The 23,080-nt window shown below is 44.7% G+C and overlaps 1 protein-coding gene across 4 annotated transcripts in view; it reads left to right on the top strand.

Moving 5' to 3' along the window:
• SNTG2 (syntrophin gamma 2) overlaps window positions 1–23,080 on the top strand; it is a 321,809-nt gene that overhangs the window by 191,999 nt on the left and 106,730 nt on the right. For all 4 annotated transcript variants that reach the window (XM_070571862.1, XM_070571860.1, XM_070571861.1 and 1 more), the window contains exon 9: window positions 10,424–10,551. In XM_070571862.1, the coding sequence (XP_070427963.1) occupies window positions 10,424–10,551 (128 nt within the window). The remainder of the gene's footprint in view (window positions 1–10,423; window positions 10,552–23,080) is intronic.

Below are 23,080 nucleotides of genomic sequence, written 5' to 3'. Positions count from 1 at the left end.
TCAGTGACTGGGCCTGGCAGCGGGTGGCTGAGGTGGGCGGCTGCGATGGTCTGCAGCCGACCCTCCAGAGGCACCCTGTGCCAGGAAGCATGGGCACCTGCACCGCGGGGAGCTGAGGGGGCACGGGGGTCCGTCCTCACCCTGGGGTCGTTGTCTCTGTGCTGCCGTGGATCCAGGGCTCGCTGACTGATAAACGTCTGTAAAGTCGGTCCTGGCCCTTACTTCACCGGCTATGGAACAGTCGGTCTTTTCTGAGAAGTATAAGGCCTGTTAGAAATTCCAGTTTCTGTGTGTCACGTGGTACGGTCGTCCCCAGTTATCATGGGAGATACATTCTAAGACCCCCAGTGTCTGCCTGAAACCCCCAGTGGATGCCTGAAAACCAAACCATATATGTACTATATTTTTTTTCCTGCAGGTACATACTTATGATAAAGTTTAATTTATAAATTAAGCACAGGAAGAGATTAACAATAATAACTAAGTTATTATCAATAATAAGTTATTAACTACTTATTAATAATGTTATTAACAATAATACCTGGTAAGTTTTATAAGTAAAAGTTACCATAGATCTTAGCAACCTCAGCATACAATTATTTTTCTTTCATTACTAAGTGGAGAACTTTCACCTTTTCACTTAGAGGAAGCCCTTTATGGCTTCTGTTCGGCGTATCTGAACTGCCGGCATCACTGCTGTGCTTCGGGGCCGTCATCCAGTAAAATAAGGGCTCCTTGAACACAGCCCTGCAGTACCACAACAGTCGATCTGACAACCGACCCCGCCACTAAGCGACTAACGGGTGGGCCGTGGATCCGAGGGACAAAGGGGTCAGTCACGTCCCGGCGAGCTGGAGCTGGACGGCTAGAGAGTTCATCACACTCCTCAGAACGGTGGCAATTTAAAACTTACAAATTGTCTATTTCTGGAATTTTCCACTGAATACTTTCTGCCCCCAGTTCAGTGCAGGTAACGGAAGCCACGGAAAGTGAGCCGGGGATGAGGGGTGACGACCGTGGGGTGCTTGTGCGCTGGAGCTGTGCTCCGAGAGCCAGGAGTGAGCCCCATCTCCAGGCAACCCTGCCGCCCTCGCCCTCTGCACCACAAAGCAGGGACCCGGCCTTCTTCCTCAGGGGGTCCCGCGAGGATGGCGCCCAGGCCCACGAGGGTGGAGCTCAGCACTAACTGTCGCACATGCCCATGGGGATGAAGACAGCGGGTCAGAAGCAGAGTTTAGCGAGCGAGGAGGGGGAGCCTGGGCTGCCACACACGGAGACAAAACCATGGGAGAGCAGCTCCTGACGTGAAAATTACCGCATCAAAGTCACTAAAGAAAGCGAAGGAGAAATTACAGTATAGACACAGCATAATCTCTCACTGTTTCCCGAAATGAGCGAGAAGCCCCCCAGATGTCAAGGTGATTACAGTTTTTTTTTAAATAAGAAAGACGAAAGCATGGAATGTGAATAGTGTTTAAAAGGGTCTGTAATATTCCAGTCAAAACAGTCTGTCATCAGAGACACTGTGTGCCTGTCTTCCACGCTGACAGAAAAATTAATTACATAATGATAAAAAACCCTTCTCTTAAAGGAAGACTTCTCTGAAGTACGGTCTGGAGAACTGAGTTAACTTTTCAGTCCAGCCTGCCTCTCTTTCATTCCTAGTCTCTGAATCCTGAAAAAATAGTTTTTCGTGTTTCTTATTTTTAACAGTTCCGGTTTAAAATTCCATCTTGTACCTGGGCCAAGGTTTAAAATGCAGTGTGACTGTTTCATATCCAATTTCAAGTCTTTCTTGCAGGAAAAATCTGTTTTTTTCAAATTGCGTTAGATTCCTTTATTTTTTTCAAAATTTTTAGAAGTATAGGTGAGGTGCATCTCCTTTTTCACAAAAAACAAGTATTATAAAAGTCGTATATAAGTAATTTCGGTCTAATCAATTTCACTTTTAAAAGCACGAATTTCATGACATAAGGTCAATATTGTAGTAAGGCAAGGAGTATTTTCAAAATTTTCCTTTTTGGGGTTGATGAAGGAGAGTAAGTTTGGGTGTTCAGATAAATCTGTCCAAGAGAAGGTACAGTTGTCCTGTTGACTTTTGGGTCATTCACTGCCTTTTAAGCAGCCAAGCATGAATTCCCGTGTGTACACAAGGAGAGGTGACAGTGTGCATCCTGCTGGCGTCCGTGCCGTCCAATTCAGGGTATACTCTGCAAGAATTCGTTCCTATTATTGTGCCTTTATGGTTTTGTTGTACTGTAGTCTTAAATTATGTAAAACCCGGCCCATGTCTCCAGAGGGATTTGTAAAGGTGGAAATGACAAAGGTGCCACCCTGGGGTGATTTTCTGCTGGGCGGGCACACTTACTCTTAATTGAACACGAAGTGGTGAGGGTGAGGCTGCTTCTAGTGTTTGAGTCTTTTCCTAGGTTAGTAATTAACTTTATTTATCAAAATAAACCAGAAATTGAAGTCACATTTCGGGTTTCTCTGAAAACACTTTTGAGACATTGCAAGCTTCCGTGAAGAAGTGTATTCTAAAGAGCCAGGTTTGGCGTCGTTCTCTGCGGTCGACATAGTTGATACTTCGCATATCCCCAGTGAGGAGCTGCTTCGTAATTTGGCTCCGTGTTAGGTCAGAATATCCGAAGCCCAGAGCTTCAGTAGCGCCACCAAATACTTCCTGCCCGTTCCAGTGAGTCATTAGGCAACATCACAGAATTAAACGTTATGGAACCAACTGCCTGGTTATGGAGCCTGGTCTCTGAGCTCAGGGTGGGTGTTATCAAGCTGGATATAGATGGTGTGTGAACAAACACGACTTATGTAATAGTCCTCTCTGATATGAAACTAAGGTTGATAATCACTTTTAAGCATCATATTTTGTTCTAATTATTTAAAAATTATAGTTAATATTTTTGTTTAAAAAGTTGTATCAGATTATGCACAGAATGATACTTAACTTCAGACATGGAAATTTGGAGACACGCTTCCTTATAGTAACAGACCAAGTCCATAGGGGTAACAGAAAATCCCATATAGAATGGCCCAGATGCATGAGAGCAGTGTTTCATGATGCTGAGCAAAAACTGTTCAGTATCAAACTCATCTGAGATACTTAATAACGAAGATTCCAAAATCATATCCAAATACTATAAAATATGAATCTCAAAGGAGACTGAGAATTTATATTTTACAAATTCCTCTTATGATTTATATGCACAGTAGAATTTTCAAGTCATTACAGTAGATGCTGTTGAACATGGGAGATAAAAGTAAGCATCAGTTTGTACCAATCTCCTGTCTCCTGGGTTCCGAGGTCAGTGAGCACCCAGAGAATGAGGTGCACCAAGAAAAACCAACACAGCATATCTCCTGCAGGAAAAAAACTACTCAAAAACATGAGGCACTTGTTCTCAGGAGCTGGGCGGCTGGCAGCTCAAGCCTGTGAGTGCTGATAGAGGGAAGTGTGACAGGGACAGTGGGACTCGAGCATAGCATGTAGTCCGCTGCCCTGAAAAGGCAAAGGTGGGGATGCAGGACCTCTGGTTCACTGGGCTCTGTGGGCAAGTCACCAGAGAGTCGTAACCTGAAGGAGGTGGCAGAGAAAGAGCGAGAAGTTTGTGCATGTGGGTTCCCCACAAGTCCTTGGCTGAATGCTGAGATACCAGCGCACAGAGAAAGACTATTCAGTGCCCACCTAGGAAGGGCTGCTGAGGGGCAGGGCAAATGAAGATGCCAGTGGCCAAGCAGTGCTGGTGACATTGCAGCTCCACCTGCCTGGAGCAGAGAAGCTGCTGACTCCCCAGACATGCAGCTGAGCCTCCATAAAGGCTGCAGCTGAGGTGCTGAGGCACTCTAGACCTGCCCCAGCAGAGCCCGGAGCCAGGCTCTGAAAACGTCTGCAGATGAGACGAGTTCCAGGCTGAATCCTGTAAGTTACTGCAGCTTAGTAAACACCTTGGATGTTCCAAAGAAACACCACAACGAAGTGTAACACTCTCTGAATTGAAGGTGATTATAGTGACTGAACTGCCTGCTGAGGGAAAATCAGCTCTCTAGAGGAAGATAATGTGATGCATAGTCCCTACCTTGTGTCGCTTACAATGTCCAGTATGCAATCAAAAATTACAAAAGCTGCAAAGAAACAAGAAAATGTGATCTAAAGCTACGAAAAAATGCAGTCAGTAGAAACAGACCCCACAGAAAGTTGTTGGATTTAACGGACAAAGACCTTAAGGCAATGATTATGAAGATGTCCAAGACCTGAGAGGAAAATGGTCTTAATGATTGAAAAGATAGGAAGTCTCAGTAAAGAAAATGAGACTTCAGAAAAGAAATAAATGCTAATTGTAAATCTGAAAGTGCAATAACTAAAACAAAATAAAATAAAAAGTCCACCAGATAGGCTTCATACAGATTAAGATGGCAGAAGAATTGGAGACACACAGATGGGAATCTGCCAAGCTGAATGACAGAGAGAAAAAAGACTGAAAAAAAAGAACATCCGTGACTTGTGGGATGCATCAAGTGGACGTAGCTATGTGTACAAGGAGTCCCAGAAGGAGAACAGGGGTGAACGCAAAGCTGGGTGAATACAAAGAAAACTGTTCATAAGCATATCCCAAACTGTTGGAAACCAAAGAGGAAGAGAAAATTTAGGCGGCAGCCACATTAAAGAGAGACATATTACTTACTTAAAAACAATGATATGAATGAATGTTTATTCACAATTCAATATCCAGAGAAAACTGTTCTTCAAAAATGAGAGGATTCGGGGGCTGGTCAGTGGTGTGGTGTTAAGTTCGTGTGCTTTGCTTCAGCAACCTGGAGTTCTCTGGTTCAGATCCTAGGCATGGACCTACATAACACTTATCAAGCCATACTGTGGCAGGTGTCCCACATATAACATAGAGGAAGATGGGCACAGATGTGAGCTCAGGGCCAATCTTCCTCAGCAAAAAGAGGAGGATTGGTGGCAGATGTTAGCTCAGGGCTAATCTTCCTCAAAAAAAAAAAAACCCAAAACAGGGGATTTAGACATGTTAAAATAAATTTAAGCTGAAAGAAAATGTCACAAGCAGACCTGCACTATGAGAAAGACTAAAAGATGCTCTTTAAGCTGACAGGACAAGATTCTTGATGGAGTCTTGAATATCAGAAAGGAGTGATGAGCATCATAAATGGTAAATATGTGGGTATGTGTATAAAATATCTGTTTCCCTTCTCTGAAGATAAATGACAGTTTAGGGGACAGTTTGATAGCACAGTGAAGCAGAGTTGATCATGTATGTAGAAGTAAATGATGTGGCAAGAGTAACACAAAGGACAGGGGTCAGATAAATCGCGTTGTTTTGTTTTAAAGTTCTTATACTTGTGAAATGAAGTGTAGGAAGAGTCATGTGTCAGGAAGTTTGAAGTGACACAATATTGGCTCAAAATAAACATTTATAAATTAAAAATGTATATTATGATCCCCACAGCCAATAAGCAGATAAAAGGAAATGATGAAAAAAAACTATTAACCCCCCCAAAAAGGAATAGGTTCAACAAAGCAGAAAATCAAGAGGAACAAGTAACAAATAAGGAATATGTAATTAAACCCAGGGACATGAGAATTACATTAAGTGTAGATGAACTAAACATTCCAGTTAAAGGTAGAAGTTTTTGGACTGGATTAAAAAAACAAAGTTCCAACTCTCTGCTTACTGCTAGAAATATAACTTCAATATACAGATGAAATAGGTATGGATTAAAAGAGTGGAGAACATATATTTACAAAACATCACCATTAAAAGTGGCTGTATTAATATCTGACAATATAGTCTTCAAGACAAGGAGTGTAGAAAAACAAAGAGGGACATTGCATTATTGTTAAAGGATCAAATCATTGGGAAAACATAAGAATCCTAAATATAGTGTGCACTTAATGACAGAGCTTCCAACACGTGAACCAAAACCTAGCAGAAATAGACAAACTCACAGTCCTAGTTGGAGATGTTAATACTCTTTACTCAGAAGTTGGTGGTGTTACTGGACCAAAGTGGGTCCACTCCTTAGTGAGTTGAAATCCTTCACCAGAAGTGATTGTCACACAAAACAAAGTTTTATTTGCAGCAAGCAGCAACCAGAAGGAGACCACAGGGAACAATTTCACAAAGCTGTGGTCCCCGGAGCCACGGGAGGTGGGTGCCTTTATTTGGGGTAGAGAATGAATATTCAAAAAGGGAAGTTTCGTGATTGCATGTAGAGGTGGGTACAAGGTTGTACATGTGTAGTCTGACAACGTGCCTTCACATCCATCACATGCTATGCTAATAAGGCTTAAGCTCCTTCTGGGCAGTGATTTTAGCATTATAACAAGGCATACTTTTCTTCTGTATAATTCTCCACCCATCAGCTCAGGCGTCTCTCCTGCAGTGTGGTCTGGACTGGTTCAGGGCGATTGGTGTTTAGATCTTGCCAGAACACAGCTGAAACCAAAGGTCATTAGGGAACGGAACACCTGCGCTCTTCACCAAGACAAGAGGAACAGGTCAGAGTCCATGGCTGGTGCCAGCAGGACAAGCAGACAAGGACGTAGAGGATGTAACCAACCTTACAACTCAACTAGTTGACTTTTACAGGGTACTGCATCCAAAGTGTGTAGAATGAACGTTCCTTTCACGTGAACCCGGAACATTCTCCGAGATAGATCCCACGTGGGGCTGTGACGGGCTGTTAGGACATGATGGTTTGTAGAAAACTCAGCTATTCTGTAATTGGTGAATTCTACCAAAGAAATAAAATGTAAACTTCACAAATTCTTTCAGAAAATACAGGAAGATGAAATGCATCCCAGCTAAGTCTGTGAGGCCAGAATAATACGCACACCAGAGCCTTTCACTGGTGTTACAAGAAAAGAACGTTACAGAGCAACAGCCCTTCTGAATGTAGGTGCAAAAACCTTCACTGACAGATTAACAAATCAAAAGAAGGTTAAGTTGTCAGGCACAGTGAGATTTATCCCTGGAAGGCAAACTTGACAAATATTCAAAACCCAAATTTATCTAACAACATAGCAGTTTTATTTATAATATCCTCAAAGTGGAACCAGCCCAGATCTCCTTCAACAGGTGAAAGGCTAAGAAATGTTGGGGTGTGCAAACAACAGAATACCCCTCATGGATGATGGTGAATATCTGTTTATGAGCACAGTAACATGGAGCTGTCCCACAGACTCCCTGCTGAGAGAATGCAGCCTTTACACATGAGATCATCCTGTGTGATTCTGTTAAGAGGAGTTCTAGAAGAGTCTAACTAATCTATAGTGACAGAAATCAGATCAGTGACTGCCTTGGGCTGGCGGGGGAAATGCCTGCAGATTGACAGAGGGAAGTTTTCCAGGGGGAAGGGTGTGTGGGTGGGGTGGAATTCACTGTATCCTAATTTGGGTTTTGGTTGCATGGGGTGTATACATTTATCAAACCTTGTCACACTGTGCGCTTAATCAGTACATAGTATTGTAGGTAGTTTATGTCTCAGTATAGTTCAGTTAAAAATAAAAGAATGAAGTAGAAAGCCCACAGTCATCCAAAGTAGGAGTACGACAGCAAACCTCAAATGTTGGCTTCCGGTCTCTTAGTTAAACATGAAGTATTAGAACTCCGAATATATTTCTTGAAAAAAAGACCTAAAGATGTATTGCAGCCCACCCAGCCCACAAGAAATGAACCTGGACAAGGAACGAGAGGATGGAAAAGCTGGCGCAGAGAACACGGAAGTCCACCCCCCTTACCTACGGCTCGGAGTCATGAGTTCGGACAAATCGTGGATCGTCGCTGTTAGGCAGCAGCCCCTGCCAACACGCACTGACGGAATTTCTCTTCTGGTGTCCTCTGCTGTTGTGGCGCAGTTCCCAGTAAGCAGTCCATTTGTCAGGCCACCCGTCACTCTTTCAGGGGAAGCTTCCAGTGGTCTTAGGTAATCCTATAAGCCAGTGAACAGTGTGTTCTCTTTCAGCAAAAGCCAGCAATTGCTAAGTGATATTTAAATTTAGACATCCTTCCATGAGAATTACTGAGCAAGAAAAAAGTCTCCCTACAGAAAGAATAGCTGAACAGAACATAATCACGCTCATATTCAAGAAAAAGGGTTATTATTAAAGCAGTAAGTTCCATAAGCCTCAGGAAGCAGGTACCTGTCTTCAAGCCCACTTTTTATCTATGAGCCATGTGTATTATTTTCTTATTATCTTTATTATATGCAGTGTGATCTTAACCAGATTTTAAAAAGTGAATAGAAAAAAAATCATCAAGAAATATGCAAATTGAATGGCGGGGTTTGGATGGAATTTTCCTTTTGCTTTTTTATATTTCCCAAACTTTCCAGAATGGGATTGTATTTCTGTTATAATCAGAGAATGTAGACTTAAGATTGTCTTCGCCATGCTGCTGTGTGCCCAGGCCAGCGTGTGTGCCTCTGGAAAGCAAAACCACAGGAACAAGGCATGTGTGTTCATCTCGGTGCCTATGAGTGATGTGGCATGTTTGGAGAAATTTCCATTCATCCGTTTTTATTCATTTCCAAAAATTTTATGAGTATATTATAAGTCCTTAATTTTCTTTGCGTTTCAAAAAGGTATCCATCACATGGCATTTGTGGAAACAAAGGGAAGCGCTTGCTCAAAGAAGGTCTGTGTAGCCTCGCGCCTCGGGCCTCACCTTTGGAGGCAGACACAGCCTCCCTTACCCCACCGGGCGCTGTGTGTCTTCCCTCAGTCTCTGTGTCTCGGGCCATGTGTGGAACCTCTGCTGTTCCATCTCAATTCAGGATTTTTATCTCATTATCACTAAGGCATCTCACAGCAAGGTCCCGGGAGTCAGCCAGTCACAAGTAAGTGTTTCAGGATGGAATTTTCCTCACTCCTTGGCAACTTCTGACTGCATCATAAGTCAAAGAGAGGAAAACAGGATTTGTTTTTCCCTCCCCTGAAATCAGTCCTCTCTAGGGGCAGCCGTACATGCGGTGGTAGCACCTGCTTATGTGAGCTCTGCACCCACCGTGTGTCGAGATCACGAGGAGCTGACGGTGGAGGGAACACGCCCTGTTCCTTCTGCAGGCTGTTAAGCTGAGGGAGAATTTGGGGCTGAAATTAGAGTGGAGCAGTTCTGCTTTCTGCAGGAGTTCTGTGAATTCCCCTCACACTGGGACCTGCTCAGATGTGCGACACCTACGCGGAGCTCTGGTGCACTGTGCACATGGTTCTGTAAGGCGAGGAAGCTGGGGTGTTCCTGCAGCGCTGGGGCCTCTGCTCCGCTTCCCTGAGATGTTCCTCTCAGACCACAGGGGCTAAACTGCAGAGGGCAAACAGCCGTGTGTCCAGAGCACACGGCAAGCAGGGAGCGCGCTCGGAGGACAGTCCAGCCAGCTCCCTCCCTCCTTCCCGTGTCCCCTGGCGCTCCATCTAGGACAGACACTTGCACATCACAGAAAACCCCACTGACCTATAAAGTGAGCGTGACAGAGACATGATGTCTGCTCCTCAGCTGAAAGTTCATATATGAAACTGGAATGTTCTGGGAAAACTGGTCGTTGGCATTTGAAGCCACTGATCCTGAGAGTCAGGATGCTTCTGTGTGAATGCAAACTTGGGGTCCATGGGTGAGGTGCGGCCCCCCATGCATGCCTGTTTCCTTCGTCGTGGGCCGTGGGCTCTATGGTAAAGATGGGTCTGGGAGTTGATGGCCCCTTCCTCAGGACCCTAGAACAGGACACGGGGACGTTCTCTTGCCTAGAGACCGATTTCTGACCCGGCTGTTTCTTGGACGCCTGTGGAAGGTTGTGTCTGTGGTATAATTGTTCACATGGGTTCATTCAGCTTTTCATGCATCGTCCCCTCACCTGCAGGACCACAGAAGAGGGACCCCACTCTTCCATTCCCAATGGCTTCACGCTCTCACATCCACTGGATAGACAGCAGAGTCTTTGCCACTAATTAATAAGCATGGTCTTATGACCCAGACACCCATTAAAATGTTATCAGTATTATTAGATCCTGTATCTTAGACCTAAACTCATTCTGCATTAACACTGGGATCAGTGTGGTCCCTCTCACAGCACCTGGACTCAGCGCCTTGATCAGGAGCCCAACTCTCCTTCCAGTTGAAGTCTCTCCCTCCGTCTCCTTCCCTCTGACTTTCCTGTTTTGTTCCATATTTTGTTCAAAAAAGTAAAGAGAGAAGAAATAGTTTAAATTCAAATAGGAGAGCACTTATTTCTTTCCAGATATTTGAGGACATTATCACATGCTTTTTTAACAGTTAAATGTGTTTCACTTAAGTTTTGTGAGACGTGATGTTTGGGGTGCCTGTGGGTGCCTCTCCTTGTGTTCCGTGCCTTCTGACTGACTCTGTGACTGTTGACTCTCGTTTATTTTGCGCAGGCTCCACCATCGCCTTCCTCGCCCATAGCTAACGAACCAAAGTATGAGAAGCGCTGGCTAGACACCTTGTCAGTTCCTCTGTCTATGGCTCGGATCTCAAGGTGCAAAGCTGGAACGGAAAAATTAAGGTGTGTGACCCTTGTCTGAAGTGCAAAAGCTGATGAACCCCATATACTCCCCCGGTCCCAACAGTCCATCGACTGCTCCAGAGTCCGACTGTGTCCTTAAGTAGGTGCATGTCAGTGTCTCCTGGTAGACCTAGCGTTTGCAAAAAAAGAAAAAAAAGTTAAACACCAAAAAAAAACCAATAATCAGAACAACAGCTGACGTATGGTTAGGAATAGCCTGTCTAGTGATGAGGTGACCGTTGTTAGTGTTTTTGAAACATAGTTATTAGAAGAAGAAATTGTATTTTCAGTTTTAAATCTTATCAGAATTAGATTGGAAATAAGACGGCATTCTTGTCCAAGTTGCAAATGATTACAGAAAAGTCAAACTCTTCATTAATAAAATGAGGGGGCGGACCAGCACCACTGTTAAATGAATACTCGCTAGTTTTCGAGCTGTGTTAGCTAAATAATTCCAAAAATTTATCTATGAAGGTTGTGTGTCCATAACTGTTTTGTGAAGTAAGGCGGCATTTTTCAGTCGTAACCAGTACAGGGTCACCTGTGCTAACTGAGCTGTGGATCACCGTGGAGAAGCCACGAAGTAAGTACCTGGTGAGTTTCCTTTCAGTCTTAAGAAAAGTGTGGAGAAAACTGCGGCCGTGCATCTGCTTAACTGTCAGCAAGGGAAGAGTGTGCGTTGTTTTGAAATCGATCATTGTCCTTGATAAACGTGTGCAGGCTTGTGCCAGAGCCTGTGGAGGGGTGGGGAGAGTGGACTCTGAGGGTCTCTCCACTCATCCTTCAGTGGACGGGAATGTCTGGCTGCTCATACTTTTGGTGAGTGGTTTTAACCCGATCCTCAGTATTCACTGAAATAAGTTGCACAGCCTCTTACAATGAATGTGCGTGTCCGTGAGAGGTTACTTACCATACCATAGCACCAAAAGGAAGTCTAAGCTTGACTTTGAAATGTGTGACCATCTTTGGAAAAGTAGATAGACCTGATAAGATAGGTGTAGACAGACCTGATAAGTTAGAGAGGTGGAAAGATAGATGGATAGATAGACAGACAGCTAGATGGATAGACAGATTGATAGGTAGATAGCCATTTGTAAATTTAATAAGATAGTTAAATGGGTACACAGTCAATGCTCTCGCTGCCGCAAGTCTCTCTTCAAATGTGCGTGTGCATGCACGCATGCGTGTGGTCTCGTTACAATTCATCTCTGGGTTTGGGATTGGTTCATTTAGGAACTGAGTAGGGGTTGGGGCACACATCTGTCTCGACAAAGGAAGAAATACTGTGCTGTCTGATCTCTTGTCTCTCAGTGTGTTTGAATTAAACGGTTCTTGGAAAAATAGAGTCTCTGGACCTCATCAAGCACTTCCTGGGCCATCTTCCATCAAACATGATGAAGAGAAGACACGACATCCAGCCTGTGGTTGGAAGGTCAGTGCCCTCGTTTGTCACAGGCTGTGCCTGGTCCTCCCACTGACCCCACACCTGCAGGACACTCAGTGAAATGCATCCTACGCTGAGCGCACGATGGAAACTCTGGTGATTGTCAACTAACTGGAGTTTACCGGCCACTCTGCCTGAGAATACTGGAGACGCTGTTATTCTTGGAACAAGAGTCCTACCCGCCAAGCACCACTGAGCTCTCATCAGGACGAACGCAGTGCATCTGCAGGGGGAAGGGACATCTACCAAGCAGACGTCTACTGCCCGGGCCACTCACAAGTCCCCTTGTTCTTTTCCCCTTAGAAGTATATCAATCCTAGCAGCAAACTGAAAATCTTTTATTTTTTTTATAAGACAAGAATATGTTGTTTTGTGAAGGCACATGTGTCCTATTAGTTTTGCTAACTTTTTCCATGATTTTAAGCAGGCTCTAAATATGGGCAGGAAGATGCAAAATGCAAAGTAAATAAGGACTCAAACGCTGCATTTTATCAGATGTGTTTTCCTGACACACATTGGTGTTAAGGTCCATGTTGAGAGCCTGACGATGCTCCTAGCTCCGTCTTTCCTGGGGCCCCTCTGGTCCGTGCTGAAGGAAAGGAAAAGAGGAGCTGTGAGCGTTCCACTCCATCAGACAGAATTCTGCGGCTCCTGGAGATTTCCTCCCGAGAGACCCGTGGTCTCAGGAGTACAAGGAACACGTTTAGAAATTGTCAATTTTAAATCAAAGTTTTTAAAATGTTAAAACAAAAGCTGTAGACTATAGCCTGGGAAGAATTCACGGGAGGTGTTGCAGAGTGGATAAAAACAATCGGATGAGCAGGTCAGAAATCAGCCTCCTCGCTGCCCTGACCGTCACTGTCTGTTGTAGGAACTCAAATTGACGGCCACCTCCTCTGGGTCTTCCTTTTTTTGAAAGTAATGGACCAATGATGGTTGAAGTTCCGTAGTTTTCTGAAATTAAAAAAAAAAACCCTCTGTAAAGGGTAGATGCATATTTAAACCTAACTCATTTGACATACGCATCGAAATGATAAAAAGTCCGTTGTACTGAGTGCGACTGTCTGTGTGTCCCTTTCATGTCCCTTTGCCCCAGGTGCTGCAGGACTGTCTTCCGCCAGAAGCTCTCTCCTCTTTTCACTGTCAGACGGAGTTCAGTCTCACGTGGTTCTTGGTAAAATGAGAACTATGCTTTTAGATAAATTATATATCACTACTAATAAAGATTAAATCGTTGGCTACACAGTATGGAAAAAGATGGTTCACTAAGAATCTGGGGGAGAACACCCTCCGATGAAGCTCAAACAGACGTGAAGACAGCAGTACGTTCAGTGGGCGGAGCAGCAGGCCCCACAGAAGAGGGCTTTCCTCAAGTGCTTCTGGAGGAAAACAAACCACGGCCCCAGACAGTCGGAAGGCAGTCTCACAACATTGCAGAGTGCTCAGCCTAATCATGCAATTTTGGCCACTGCGTCAGTTACAACGCGAATCTCTGACCTCAGGTGGAGAACGGCATGGTTACTAACGGGGTTAATGGTCAGGAGGGGGCGAGAGTGTTGTTTAGCATGACCGTATCAGTTTTCTGCTGCTGTGTAAGCAGCAGCTTGAACAACGGGCTTATTATCTCACGGTTTCCGTCTCCTTGGGTCAGGAGTCTGGTGGGAGTAGCTGGTCATGTGCCTGGGGTCTCACCAGGTTGACATCAAAGTGTGGCCTGGCTGCATTCTCATCTGAGGCTGGGGTCCCCTTCAAGGCTCAGTCAGGTTCTTCGCAGAATTCAGTTCCTCGAGGTTATGGGACTGGGTTCCCCATCTTCTTGCTGGCTGTCAACTGGGGCCCACTCTCCACTGCTAGAGCCCACCCATCTCCATGCCACGTCCCCCCACCTGTCAGGCAGCAACAGGGGGCTTCTGTGCATCGAATCCTGACTTCCTTGTCTCTGACCTCCAGACCCAGATGTAGAGGCTCATGGGACCAAGCAGGTCCGCCTGGATCATCTCCTTGACTTAAGGCTAACTGATTTCAGATCTTACTGACATTTGCAGAATCCCTTCCAGCAACACCTAGATTTGTATCTGATGGAATAACTGTGAGAAGCTGCATGTACACCAAGGGGTGGAAAATTTGGGGGCTCTTAGAATTCTGCCACTGCACCTACCCAACCAACTTCTCCTTCTGGAAGATACACAGCATGCTCAGAGACGTCTTAGGAATTTATCCTGTGAAGATGCTCTGTGGCTGGTTGTGCTTCCACGTGGTACCATGGAAAGCATGCTGGTTTGGAATTCCAGGACCTGGATTGGAGCCGAGGTGCCTGCCATAGCGTGTGTGTGTTTTAGAAGCAAAGGAAGAGAGCCCATCCTTAAAAACAAAAGAAATTTTGTGCGCTTGCAAAATACCTGTAATCGTTTCAACACTGAGGAAGCTTTATGAGATAGCTTCACACAAGACATTATGAAGTATGGAGCTCCCTCAGACATAGACAAACCGCTTCACCTCTGGGGAGGCGGACGGTGTCAGAGAAAGGGTAGCGACTTGGAACTAAAAGATTTCTAATCCCACTTTGCCTTTTCAGGCCTTATGACTTGCATAACTCATCCAGGCTCTTTTGACTGCCTCCTCATCCGTTTAAACCGATAGGGTGGGAGATGATATTCAAAATTTACCGCTTCCTAAGATAGTTTTATGAAGATAACGTAAAATAAAATTGTAGGTTTAAAGGAGCTTTGAAATGTACTGAACAGATGCAGGATTACAGGATTTTTTAATTGTTTGTGGAATGAGGAATGCCTACATAGAAAGAGGGGAATTCAGATGAGTGATTTTCACCAAAGAAAAGCATCAGGCATTTCTAGAGTCTGTGTCCCACATGCCACTCTGCATCGCTGGACTCTAACATGAGGGTCTGCTTTCTATTTTCCTGCTCAGAAGAGCTCTTTCCATGTCTCTTGTTTTATGCTTGCCTCAAAAAGAAAAGGGAGTTGTTTGTCTTTTCTCTTCTTCTAAAGCATGGAAGGAAGGAAGGAGGGAGGGAGAGAGGCAGGGAAACAAACTACAGGTTCGGGTCCTTTTGTCCACCTCTGTCATGTTTTGTAGGATAACAGTGAAATGATGTCTCTTCACTTACAGTGAAATCCCGTTTTGCTTTGCAGGAGCTCACCTCATTTTAGAGGAAAGAGCACGTACGGGCCAGATGGCCTTGCAGTAGTCGTCCCAGAGACAGACAGATTGCAGATAAGCACATTTTGAAAAGTGATACTACAAGTCAAAATTATCTTGCTAAATACTCTGATTTGTTTTGCAAAGGACGGTTTCATGTTTAAATATCCATGCCAAAGAAAGACTCTTGTGTAGTAAATTTTCCAGTAAACTTTCCGTAGTTGGGGAATCCTAGAAGCATAGCCCACTTGCTTCCTGTCAGCCTGGTGTGGTCGAGCAGAGTTGGGGAGACAGCATCCCGGGCGCCTATGGGCATCTCAGTAAGAGGAAGGGCCTGCATAGGATTAGGGGTCATGTGGGGTGGCAGTAGGGATCGTCGGGAACTCAGGGTCTGATCTGCATTGGGTGCTCAGAGGTTGGGGCCATGTGGTCATCATTCAGAAGAATTTTTATCTGGGAGGATAAAAATGGAAAGTGGGATGGAGCTGGGCCAGGCTTGTCGTGTTGAAGCATCATCGTCAGCAGGGTGGCTGGCGTGGGACACATCTGGGATCTTTGTGGCTGGATGCTGTCTGTGTCTGTCCACTTGGGAAGACTTGCAGAGTGCCCTCGGTTGGTCTGGCTTCGTGGGGTTCACGGAGAGCCTTGTCTGAGGTCGTTGACCTGCGGGACAGTTTATGTCCACCGGAAGAATCCTACAGCCTGGCTGCTAGCCGCCACCTGCCAGGCTGCTGGTGCCTTTCTCAACACTCTGTCTTTACATGTTCCTGAAAGTTTGATTGTGGGGATAAAAGTTTAAGGTGTTTGTGTTTACTGAAAGAGAATAATGACATTCTCCAAATGTTCCTAAAAACGTCGAGCACTATGGCTGTGCTCTGCCCATGTTCTGCTCTCATGAGGGAACGTGGACTGTGTCTGGGCACTGAGTGTGCGTGCTCACTCCTAGAAACCATGCCTTAAGTGCTGAGAGCTGCCGGGACAGCCACGTGGGGAGAGTCATCAGAAGGCAGAGGTCCTGATGGGGCAGGAGATGAGGACTTCCGCCCGAATGCCAGATGCCACGTGTAGCCCTGGGGCAGAAGAGCTGGTCTCTGAGTGAACATTGCACCGTTAATACAGGATGAAGACATTAGCCCGCAGTTACCCGGTATAGAGAATCGAATTTTTTAAATCTTCATCATGTGTTCTTGGTCTGTAATTACTGGCTTTAACTCTTAAAATAAGTCTGTCACGCTTTCTCTGTGTACTCTTCCAAACCATGGACCAGGAAACAACCCGGCACAGACTTGCCGTCCCCTCCACGCCAGCCCTGGGACAGCTTCAGGGCTGGAAGGTGCCGTGGGGTTTCGAGTGTTCCTCAGCGGGAGCAGCGGCTAACTCACGTTGCTGGCCAGCTCTCAGCTCTCGTCCTCGCAGCGGCTGCCTCCCACAGGCTTTGCTCTCCTCTCCGTGGGCACTGAGGCGGAGCGGGTGCTGGCGTCTATCTGGCACCCACACACCACACACCGTGCGGGAACCAGGTGGACTCGCCTCCATGGGCTCCTGATCTCCGTGGCCGCTTGACTAATGGCTGCTGTTACGTGGGTCTCCCAAGCACGGCTGGGTAGAACAAGTGTTGCTGATTTACGAATACACGCTAATTACTCCCCTCCCCGTTCAACAGATGTGGAAAGCAGCTCTAAATAGCTGTCTTTGGTGGAAATTGTAGGGCTCTGTTTTTTTTTTTTTCTCTTTTCTGGGAGTTCAAAACAGCTCTTGAGCAGTAATTGATGTAAACAGTGTCAGGGGCAACATTTTGCTCATCAACTGGCTCCCTTTTCTGTGTACAAATACCCTGATTCAGGGAGATGCTCCCCATCTCTACTGTATCTTCTGCCTCCGAAAACATTTGTTTTTTCCTCTCTCTCTCTCAATGCGTCAGATGGCAATTTCTCAATGTAATACCTTTCATTTCTACCTCTGAGGATTATTCATTGTGACTATAAGGTATTAGTGCCCTGGCTATTGATAGATATGGCAAAGTCTCAGCTTTCAGACATTATGATCTTTTCTTCTTATCCAAGCAAGATAAATTCATCACAAGTCTTCTCCTTTGAACGTTAAGTTGATTTTCCTTCCCTTTGTGTGTGGAAATTTAATAGGCTCTCAAAGTTTGAGATGAAAATAAACAGGAAGAGGTTTTAAAGTGGAAAAAGTGGAATCCTTCTAGATGAAAGGACCGTCGTGATGAAGTGCATGCCCTGTTTTCCTGAGAGCATCTTGCGTTGCTGTTGCCTCCTGCCAAGTGTGTCTGATCCCTCAGCTCATGACTGCTGGGGACTCTTCATGCTCCCTCTCCAAGGCTCGCGGCTGTGGTTCTGGTCATTTTTTCTTGCACCTCTTTCCTGGTTTTACCAGCATCCTCATTGTCACAATAAAACAAATGAACTAAAGTGACAGAATTTTCATCACTGCTAAAAGGAGAGAACCCTCAGTAACATGATTCTTATCTGACCGAGTTAATCCCAGCACAGGCAGGAGCAGACATGAATGTGTGGCTGAGCAGGTGCATGGAGAAAGGGTCCCAGCAGGCACCTGCATGTCTACAGTGGGCAGACCTCGGTGCCTCCTTCTCGCTGCTTAGGGACAGACCCTAAGATGGGAGGTGGGGTTGTGGGGAACTCCACTTTTGGCGAATATAGCCAACTTTCTAATTATTTTTGAGGTTAAACTCTCAAACACTGATATGGTATCATTTGCGTTTTCATTTCTGCCTCTGCCTGGCAGTCAGTTCTGGGCATACACAGTGACCCTTGACGCCTGGCCCCGTGCCTTCCTGGGTCCATCAGTCCACCTGCTCTGATCTCTGATCGCACCTGCCCCCTTCTCCTCTTCATTACCCGCTCTGTTCTCACCCAGAGACCACATCTCTCCAAGGCACATCTTCTCCCCCAGACCCACGACCGAAGGTGTTCCTAAATGCTTCCCGAGGCAGAGTACCTGCCCATTCATGGATAAGTTAGTGACAAGATCCTCAAGAGGGGGCTTTGCAGAATGCATTCAGCTTTCTCCTCGACTTATATTGAGGCATATCTAAGAAGATAAAATACTCTCCTGGCTGAATAAATTACTGGCACAGAGGTTTTACATTTATCGGAACTCAACGCAGTTCCAAAGCTTTTGTTGGATATTCCAGGTGAGCAGTTGGCTTTTCCAGCCACTAACTGCCTTCCAGATGCAGTACATCTTTCCCAGGAGAAGAATATAAGCAATAACTCAAACTGCAAAATGAAGTTCACGTTACTGGAGTCGTGGAACCATTCCGGCAGATTTAATTATAATAAATACCAAAACAAATGTGTGTTTAATTAGATTGTCAGGTATGGGAAGAATGAGCTGCATAGTCATAGAGCTAGCACTCCCTGTGGTTTTCACGCACAAAAGAGGCCTTTACAATCCTCATGAGGCAGCATGCTCTTGTAGTTGTGAACTCAGGGTGTGGAGTCAGGCACCGAGTTCTTTTGGTTTGCGTGTGTGTGTGTGTGTGTGTTCTTGTGCCTTCCCACTTTCTGGCCTGTGACTTGGGTAAATTGATTCATCTACTTTAGCCTCAGTGTCGTCATCTCTGAAACAGCAATAACAGCAGGAGCTTCTGCTCAGAATTATTGTGAAGATTAAAATCAGTGCAACTTATGAAGTATTTTGCACGGTGCTTATTACAAAGCATCAGTAAATGCCAGCTGGCTATTGCTATCATTTATCGTAAATGTCATCGTTAGTAATGTATGTGTTATCCATTTTTGCCTCTCCAAAATTTATTATTTAACTTTAAAGGTATACATAGGGGCAAAAAAGAAATCTGTATACACCCTTTGTTAAAAAGGCAGGAGAATTCGTTGCACCTCATTGGCCTGTTTTAAAATCAGTGGTCAACAGAAGAGAAATAGGAAAAGACAGCTATGGAATTTTGTATCCTTATGTTTTACTTTCTTGAGGTTCTTCTTTTGCTCATTTTTGTGCTTCCATAAAATCAATAGCATACTGTTGGCCAGAAAACATTGACAAAAGGCTCTTTTGGGTAGAATTTAAGCCCCATATGGACTAATAAATGATTGCAAAGAATGTTCACTGCCAAAGCACCCAATGAAGTGGATCAGAGGTCAGTTTCTCATCTTGGGAAATACTGGTCTTGGTAACCTTTGGGTTGTAACACTCAGGACACAGCCAAGATGTGAGCTGGGCACGCGGGCACCTGGACGGGCCACATCCGAGGACACACCAAAGCCCGTTAGGATCAGCTGCGTGTTTCGTGTAGTTTTGTCACTTCCAGAAAACAGTGTTCAGGCCCCTGTGCTTCCTGGTCCCAGTTCCCAGGTAAAGCCCATCCACGCTGCCAGACCAGGACTGCCCAGAGGGTCCCTGGCTGAGACTCCAGGAGGGCTCCGAGGGGCGTCCCGGCCGCTGCATGCAGGTCTGCCCCTCTGCCTGGGGAAGTGCTTGTTCTTTCTGGTGTCTGCCACCCGGAGCCCCTTTCTAGTCTCTTCCCCTGAGATTTGAGAAGATTGAATCTCCATGGTGGAATTTTGTTCAGGAAACATTTCTCGACCACTTTTTAGTGCCACGTGTTACAATGGGGGAAAACACTCCTTTCTATAATTTAAGGTTCATATTCTAGCAAAGAAATAAATTAGAATATAACGTTTAGTCATCCAAAAACTATGAAATATTGCAGTGTTCAAGGGAGACAAGGACCGTCAGTACTTGGACAATGGGGTACTGTGAGGAAGATCTTCCAGAAGAAGAGAGAAGCATCCTGCAGGATGCAGTGTGTTGAGCAGGAGTTGTTGGGGCATTTGTGGCTTCTCTCACACACACACGCACTTATGTGTATGCGTGTCTAGACACAGACGTGTGCATGTGTGGGCATATCTGTATATACACACATTATACATGTGTCCGTAGATATACATGGCTAAAAATATTAGTTCTGGGAAATTTAGAAAATATAAATAAGGGGCGAAAATAGTTAATACCCTATCATTTTGCCATGAGATGTAACTATATTATCACTTTGATAAGTATTTGTCTAGACTTGAGAGAAAGAGAACATTATGGATAAATATATTGAGACCAGGATTTCAATGAGAACAAGACTTCTGTAGTAATCCAATTCAATGGACCTAGTACATGTTTTCCCACCACTCCTTTATAGAGGGACCAGTATGTTATTTTTCTTTCTAAAAATATGTTATGGAGGCCTGTTGTGTGGCCTAGTGGTTAAGTTCAGCACGCTCCACTTCGGCGGCCCAGGTTCGCTTCCCCAGTGCAGACCTACACCACTCATTGGTGGCTGTGTTGTGGCAGAGACCCACATACAAAATAGAGGAAGATTAGCAACAGATGTTAGCTCAGGGCGAATCTTCCTCAAAAAAAATATATATATATATTATATATATGAAAATGTATAAATATATAAATATTATAAATATATTATAAATATTATAAATATATACATATAAATTTATAAAATACATATATAAAATATATATATTTTATGGAATGGTATGATGTTCTTATATATAAGGTTTTGTCCACATTAGTGATCATTTCATCAGAATAAATACTATAGTTGGATTATGGAATGAGAGGGTTAAAACATTTTAAGGCCTTTAAGATATTTTGTCAAACATCCTGCTCACCACCAGAAAGTTTATCCCCTCAAAAGTGTACAAGTGTCTGTTTCTCTTGAATAAGTTTTTAAATTAGCTTCCTATTGAAAAAATGAAAAAATATTTTTAAAAGCCAATTCATTGTGCATATAAAAGTGAAAGTTGAAAAGTGAGAAATTCTGTTGACCAGTAAACCCATCCACCCAATACCAAACTGTACCATTTTGCCACCATTCCTTTGGTTCAGTTGGCTGTAAGAACATCTAGGAGGTTATTCACTCAGATGAAATCCACATGAATTAGGTAGTTAGAATATGGATTTGAATTTAGAAATAAAGGGTAATCAGCATTAGAGAAAAGAGGGCTGTGCAGGTAAAATGTGTGTTTTTCAAGGAAGGAACTGTTCCTCAGCATCCCCAGTGTAGAGCGCACCATTTCAGCAAATCCACATATTCACCCAGTAATTCAGATTTTCATAGTTGTTAAATCAGAAGAAGATACTGAAGTGGAGCTGGATGTGACGTTTCCTTCCTCGTGGCACCAGTGAAGTTTTGTTCTGGTTCAGCAGTTGCTCCTGTTAGAAATGACCCATTGTTAATGCTGAAAGACATATCTGGGGATTTAAAAGGTTTGCTTCATGGAAGCCAAAGCTTCAAGGTCAGATTGATGCCTCCTGGCATCACACGCTGACACAGATACACCTGTGAGAAGTTCTGAGGACACACCTACCACAGCCTAAAGGAAAGTGTGGGAGAGATGTGCTGTCTGTTGCACTGAACTTGGCTGTGGGATGAAGTCTCAGGGTCCGTCATTCAGAATGGTTGTAACAACAAAACTTTGAGCCTTAAAAGCGCCAGTGAATAACCATCTATGAATTGTTTAGAATGTGTTTTGTTTTATTTTTACAGACAGTAAATATATTTCTCTCGCTTTGTAATATCTTGAGTTTGTTTAAAGTAACTTCAGTTGTTAGGTAGAGTGAACTTTGAAAATGTTTGATTATTTGTTCAAATATGAAGAATTTGAGAACAGTCCAGATCATTACACACACTGTGCAGACGTCTTTAACGACTGCAGAGCCTTCATCCCGGGCCTGCTGCTGCCTGAGACATGGGAGGTGGTTGGAGTCCCTCATCCCTGTGCTTATGCCTCAAATTCTATTCTTAACGTGCATTTTTAGTAAATGTGGATTTTTTTTTATAAAGAGCTTATTCATCATCAATAGAAGAGGTTGTGTGTGTTTTGTCTTTGCTTTTGAGTTAATATACTTAACTGTCTACATTTGCTCTTAAAAACAAAAAACAAAAAAAACCAAGATCTCTGTTACAATGATGAAATAGCTCTTAAAAGCCGCATTTATTTGCAGATCAGGAATTGGGCATCTACCGTGTCAGGCGCAGCACAGCAGTTCCCAGGGGAGCCACGGCCCATCCACCTCTAGAGCGGGAGGATGTATGGGAGGTTTACAAAGAAAAGGCTCATGCGGACGCTGAGCAGATTCAGGCAACTGTGTGGGAGATGTGACTGTGTGGGTGGAATGTGATGGTGCCAGGCTCTGTATGATGTGCTCACATTTCCTGCCTGGTGACTGGCACTCCGTCTTTGGGTGCTCAAGGTCAAGTCGGGGGCTTGTTCAGGCATGGAAAATCGAGAAGCAGGACAGAAGCCCGGGATGCAGCTGCCCGTGCTTTATGGACTAAAATATGGATAATTTCATTTTTGTGGGTAGCATGTTCACTGGTCAGGGCACAGGGTCTGGAGAGAACTGACCTGTGCTGCAGTCCAGCCTCACCCTTGTTGGCTGCCCACCTGAGCAGGTGACAAAGTCCCTTGCTGCCATTGCCTTCACTCTGAGAAACTGAGATGATAATACCTGCTCCATAAGATTGCCGTGAGGCGAAATAATTTAACACGTAAATTACTCAGAAGAGTGCCAGGTGCCGAGCAAGCCCTTGATAAACAATAACCTTTAGGTCTCATTGTTGTCGCTGCTGTTCTGGTTGGTGGTTATTTCTGAGTGTGAGCAGTTCACATACCACGAATGCCTCCCTCTTGCACACAAGGTAACATGCCAGGTGGCAGATGTGTTGAAAGGAGCACACACCCCTCACGGCGGTGTCGGTGCCCTCACTCGTCGAACGCCCCTGCGAAGGAGGATGATTATAACAATAACGTGCTCCACATGTGCCAGGAGCAGTGCCGTCACTTAGCTGCCTCATCTGATTCGGCCTCACCACCCGCCAGGTGGCCCTGCCCGTGCGTGTGTCTGCAGGAGGAA

This window comes from Equus przewalskii, chromosome 14, assembly GCF_037783145.1.
Source record: "Equus przewalskii isolate Varuska chromosome 14, EquPr2, whole genome shotgun sequence".
Taxonomy (NCBI): Eukaryota; Metazoa; Chordata; class Mammalia; order Perissodactyla; family Equidae; genus Equus; species Equus przewalskii.
Note: the sequence above shows the minus strand (reverse complement) of the source record. Positions and strands in the feature narration are given on the sequence as shown.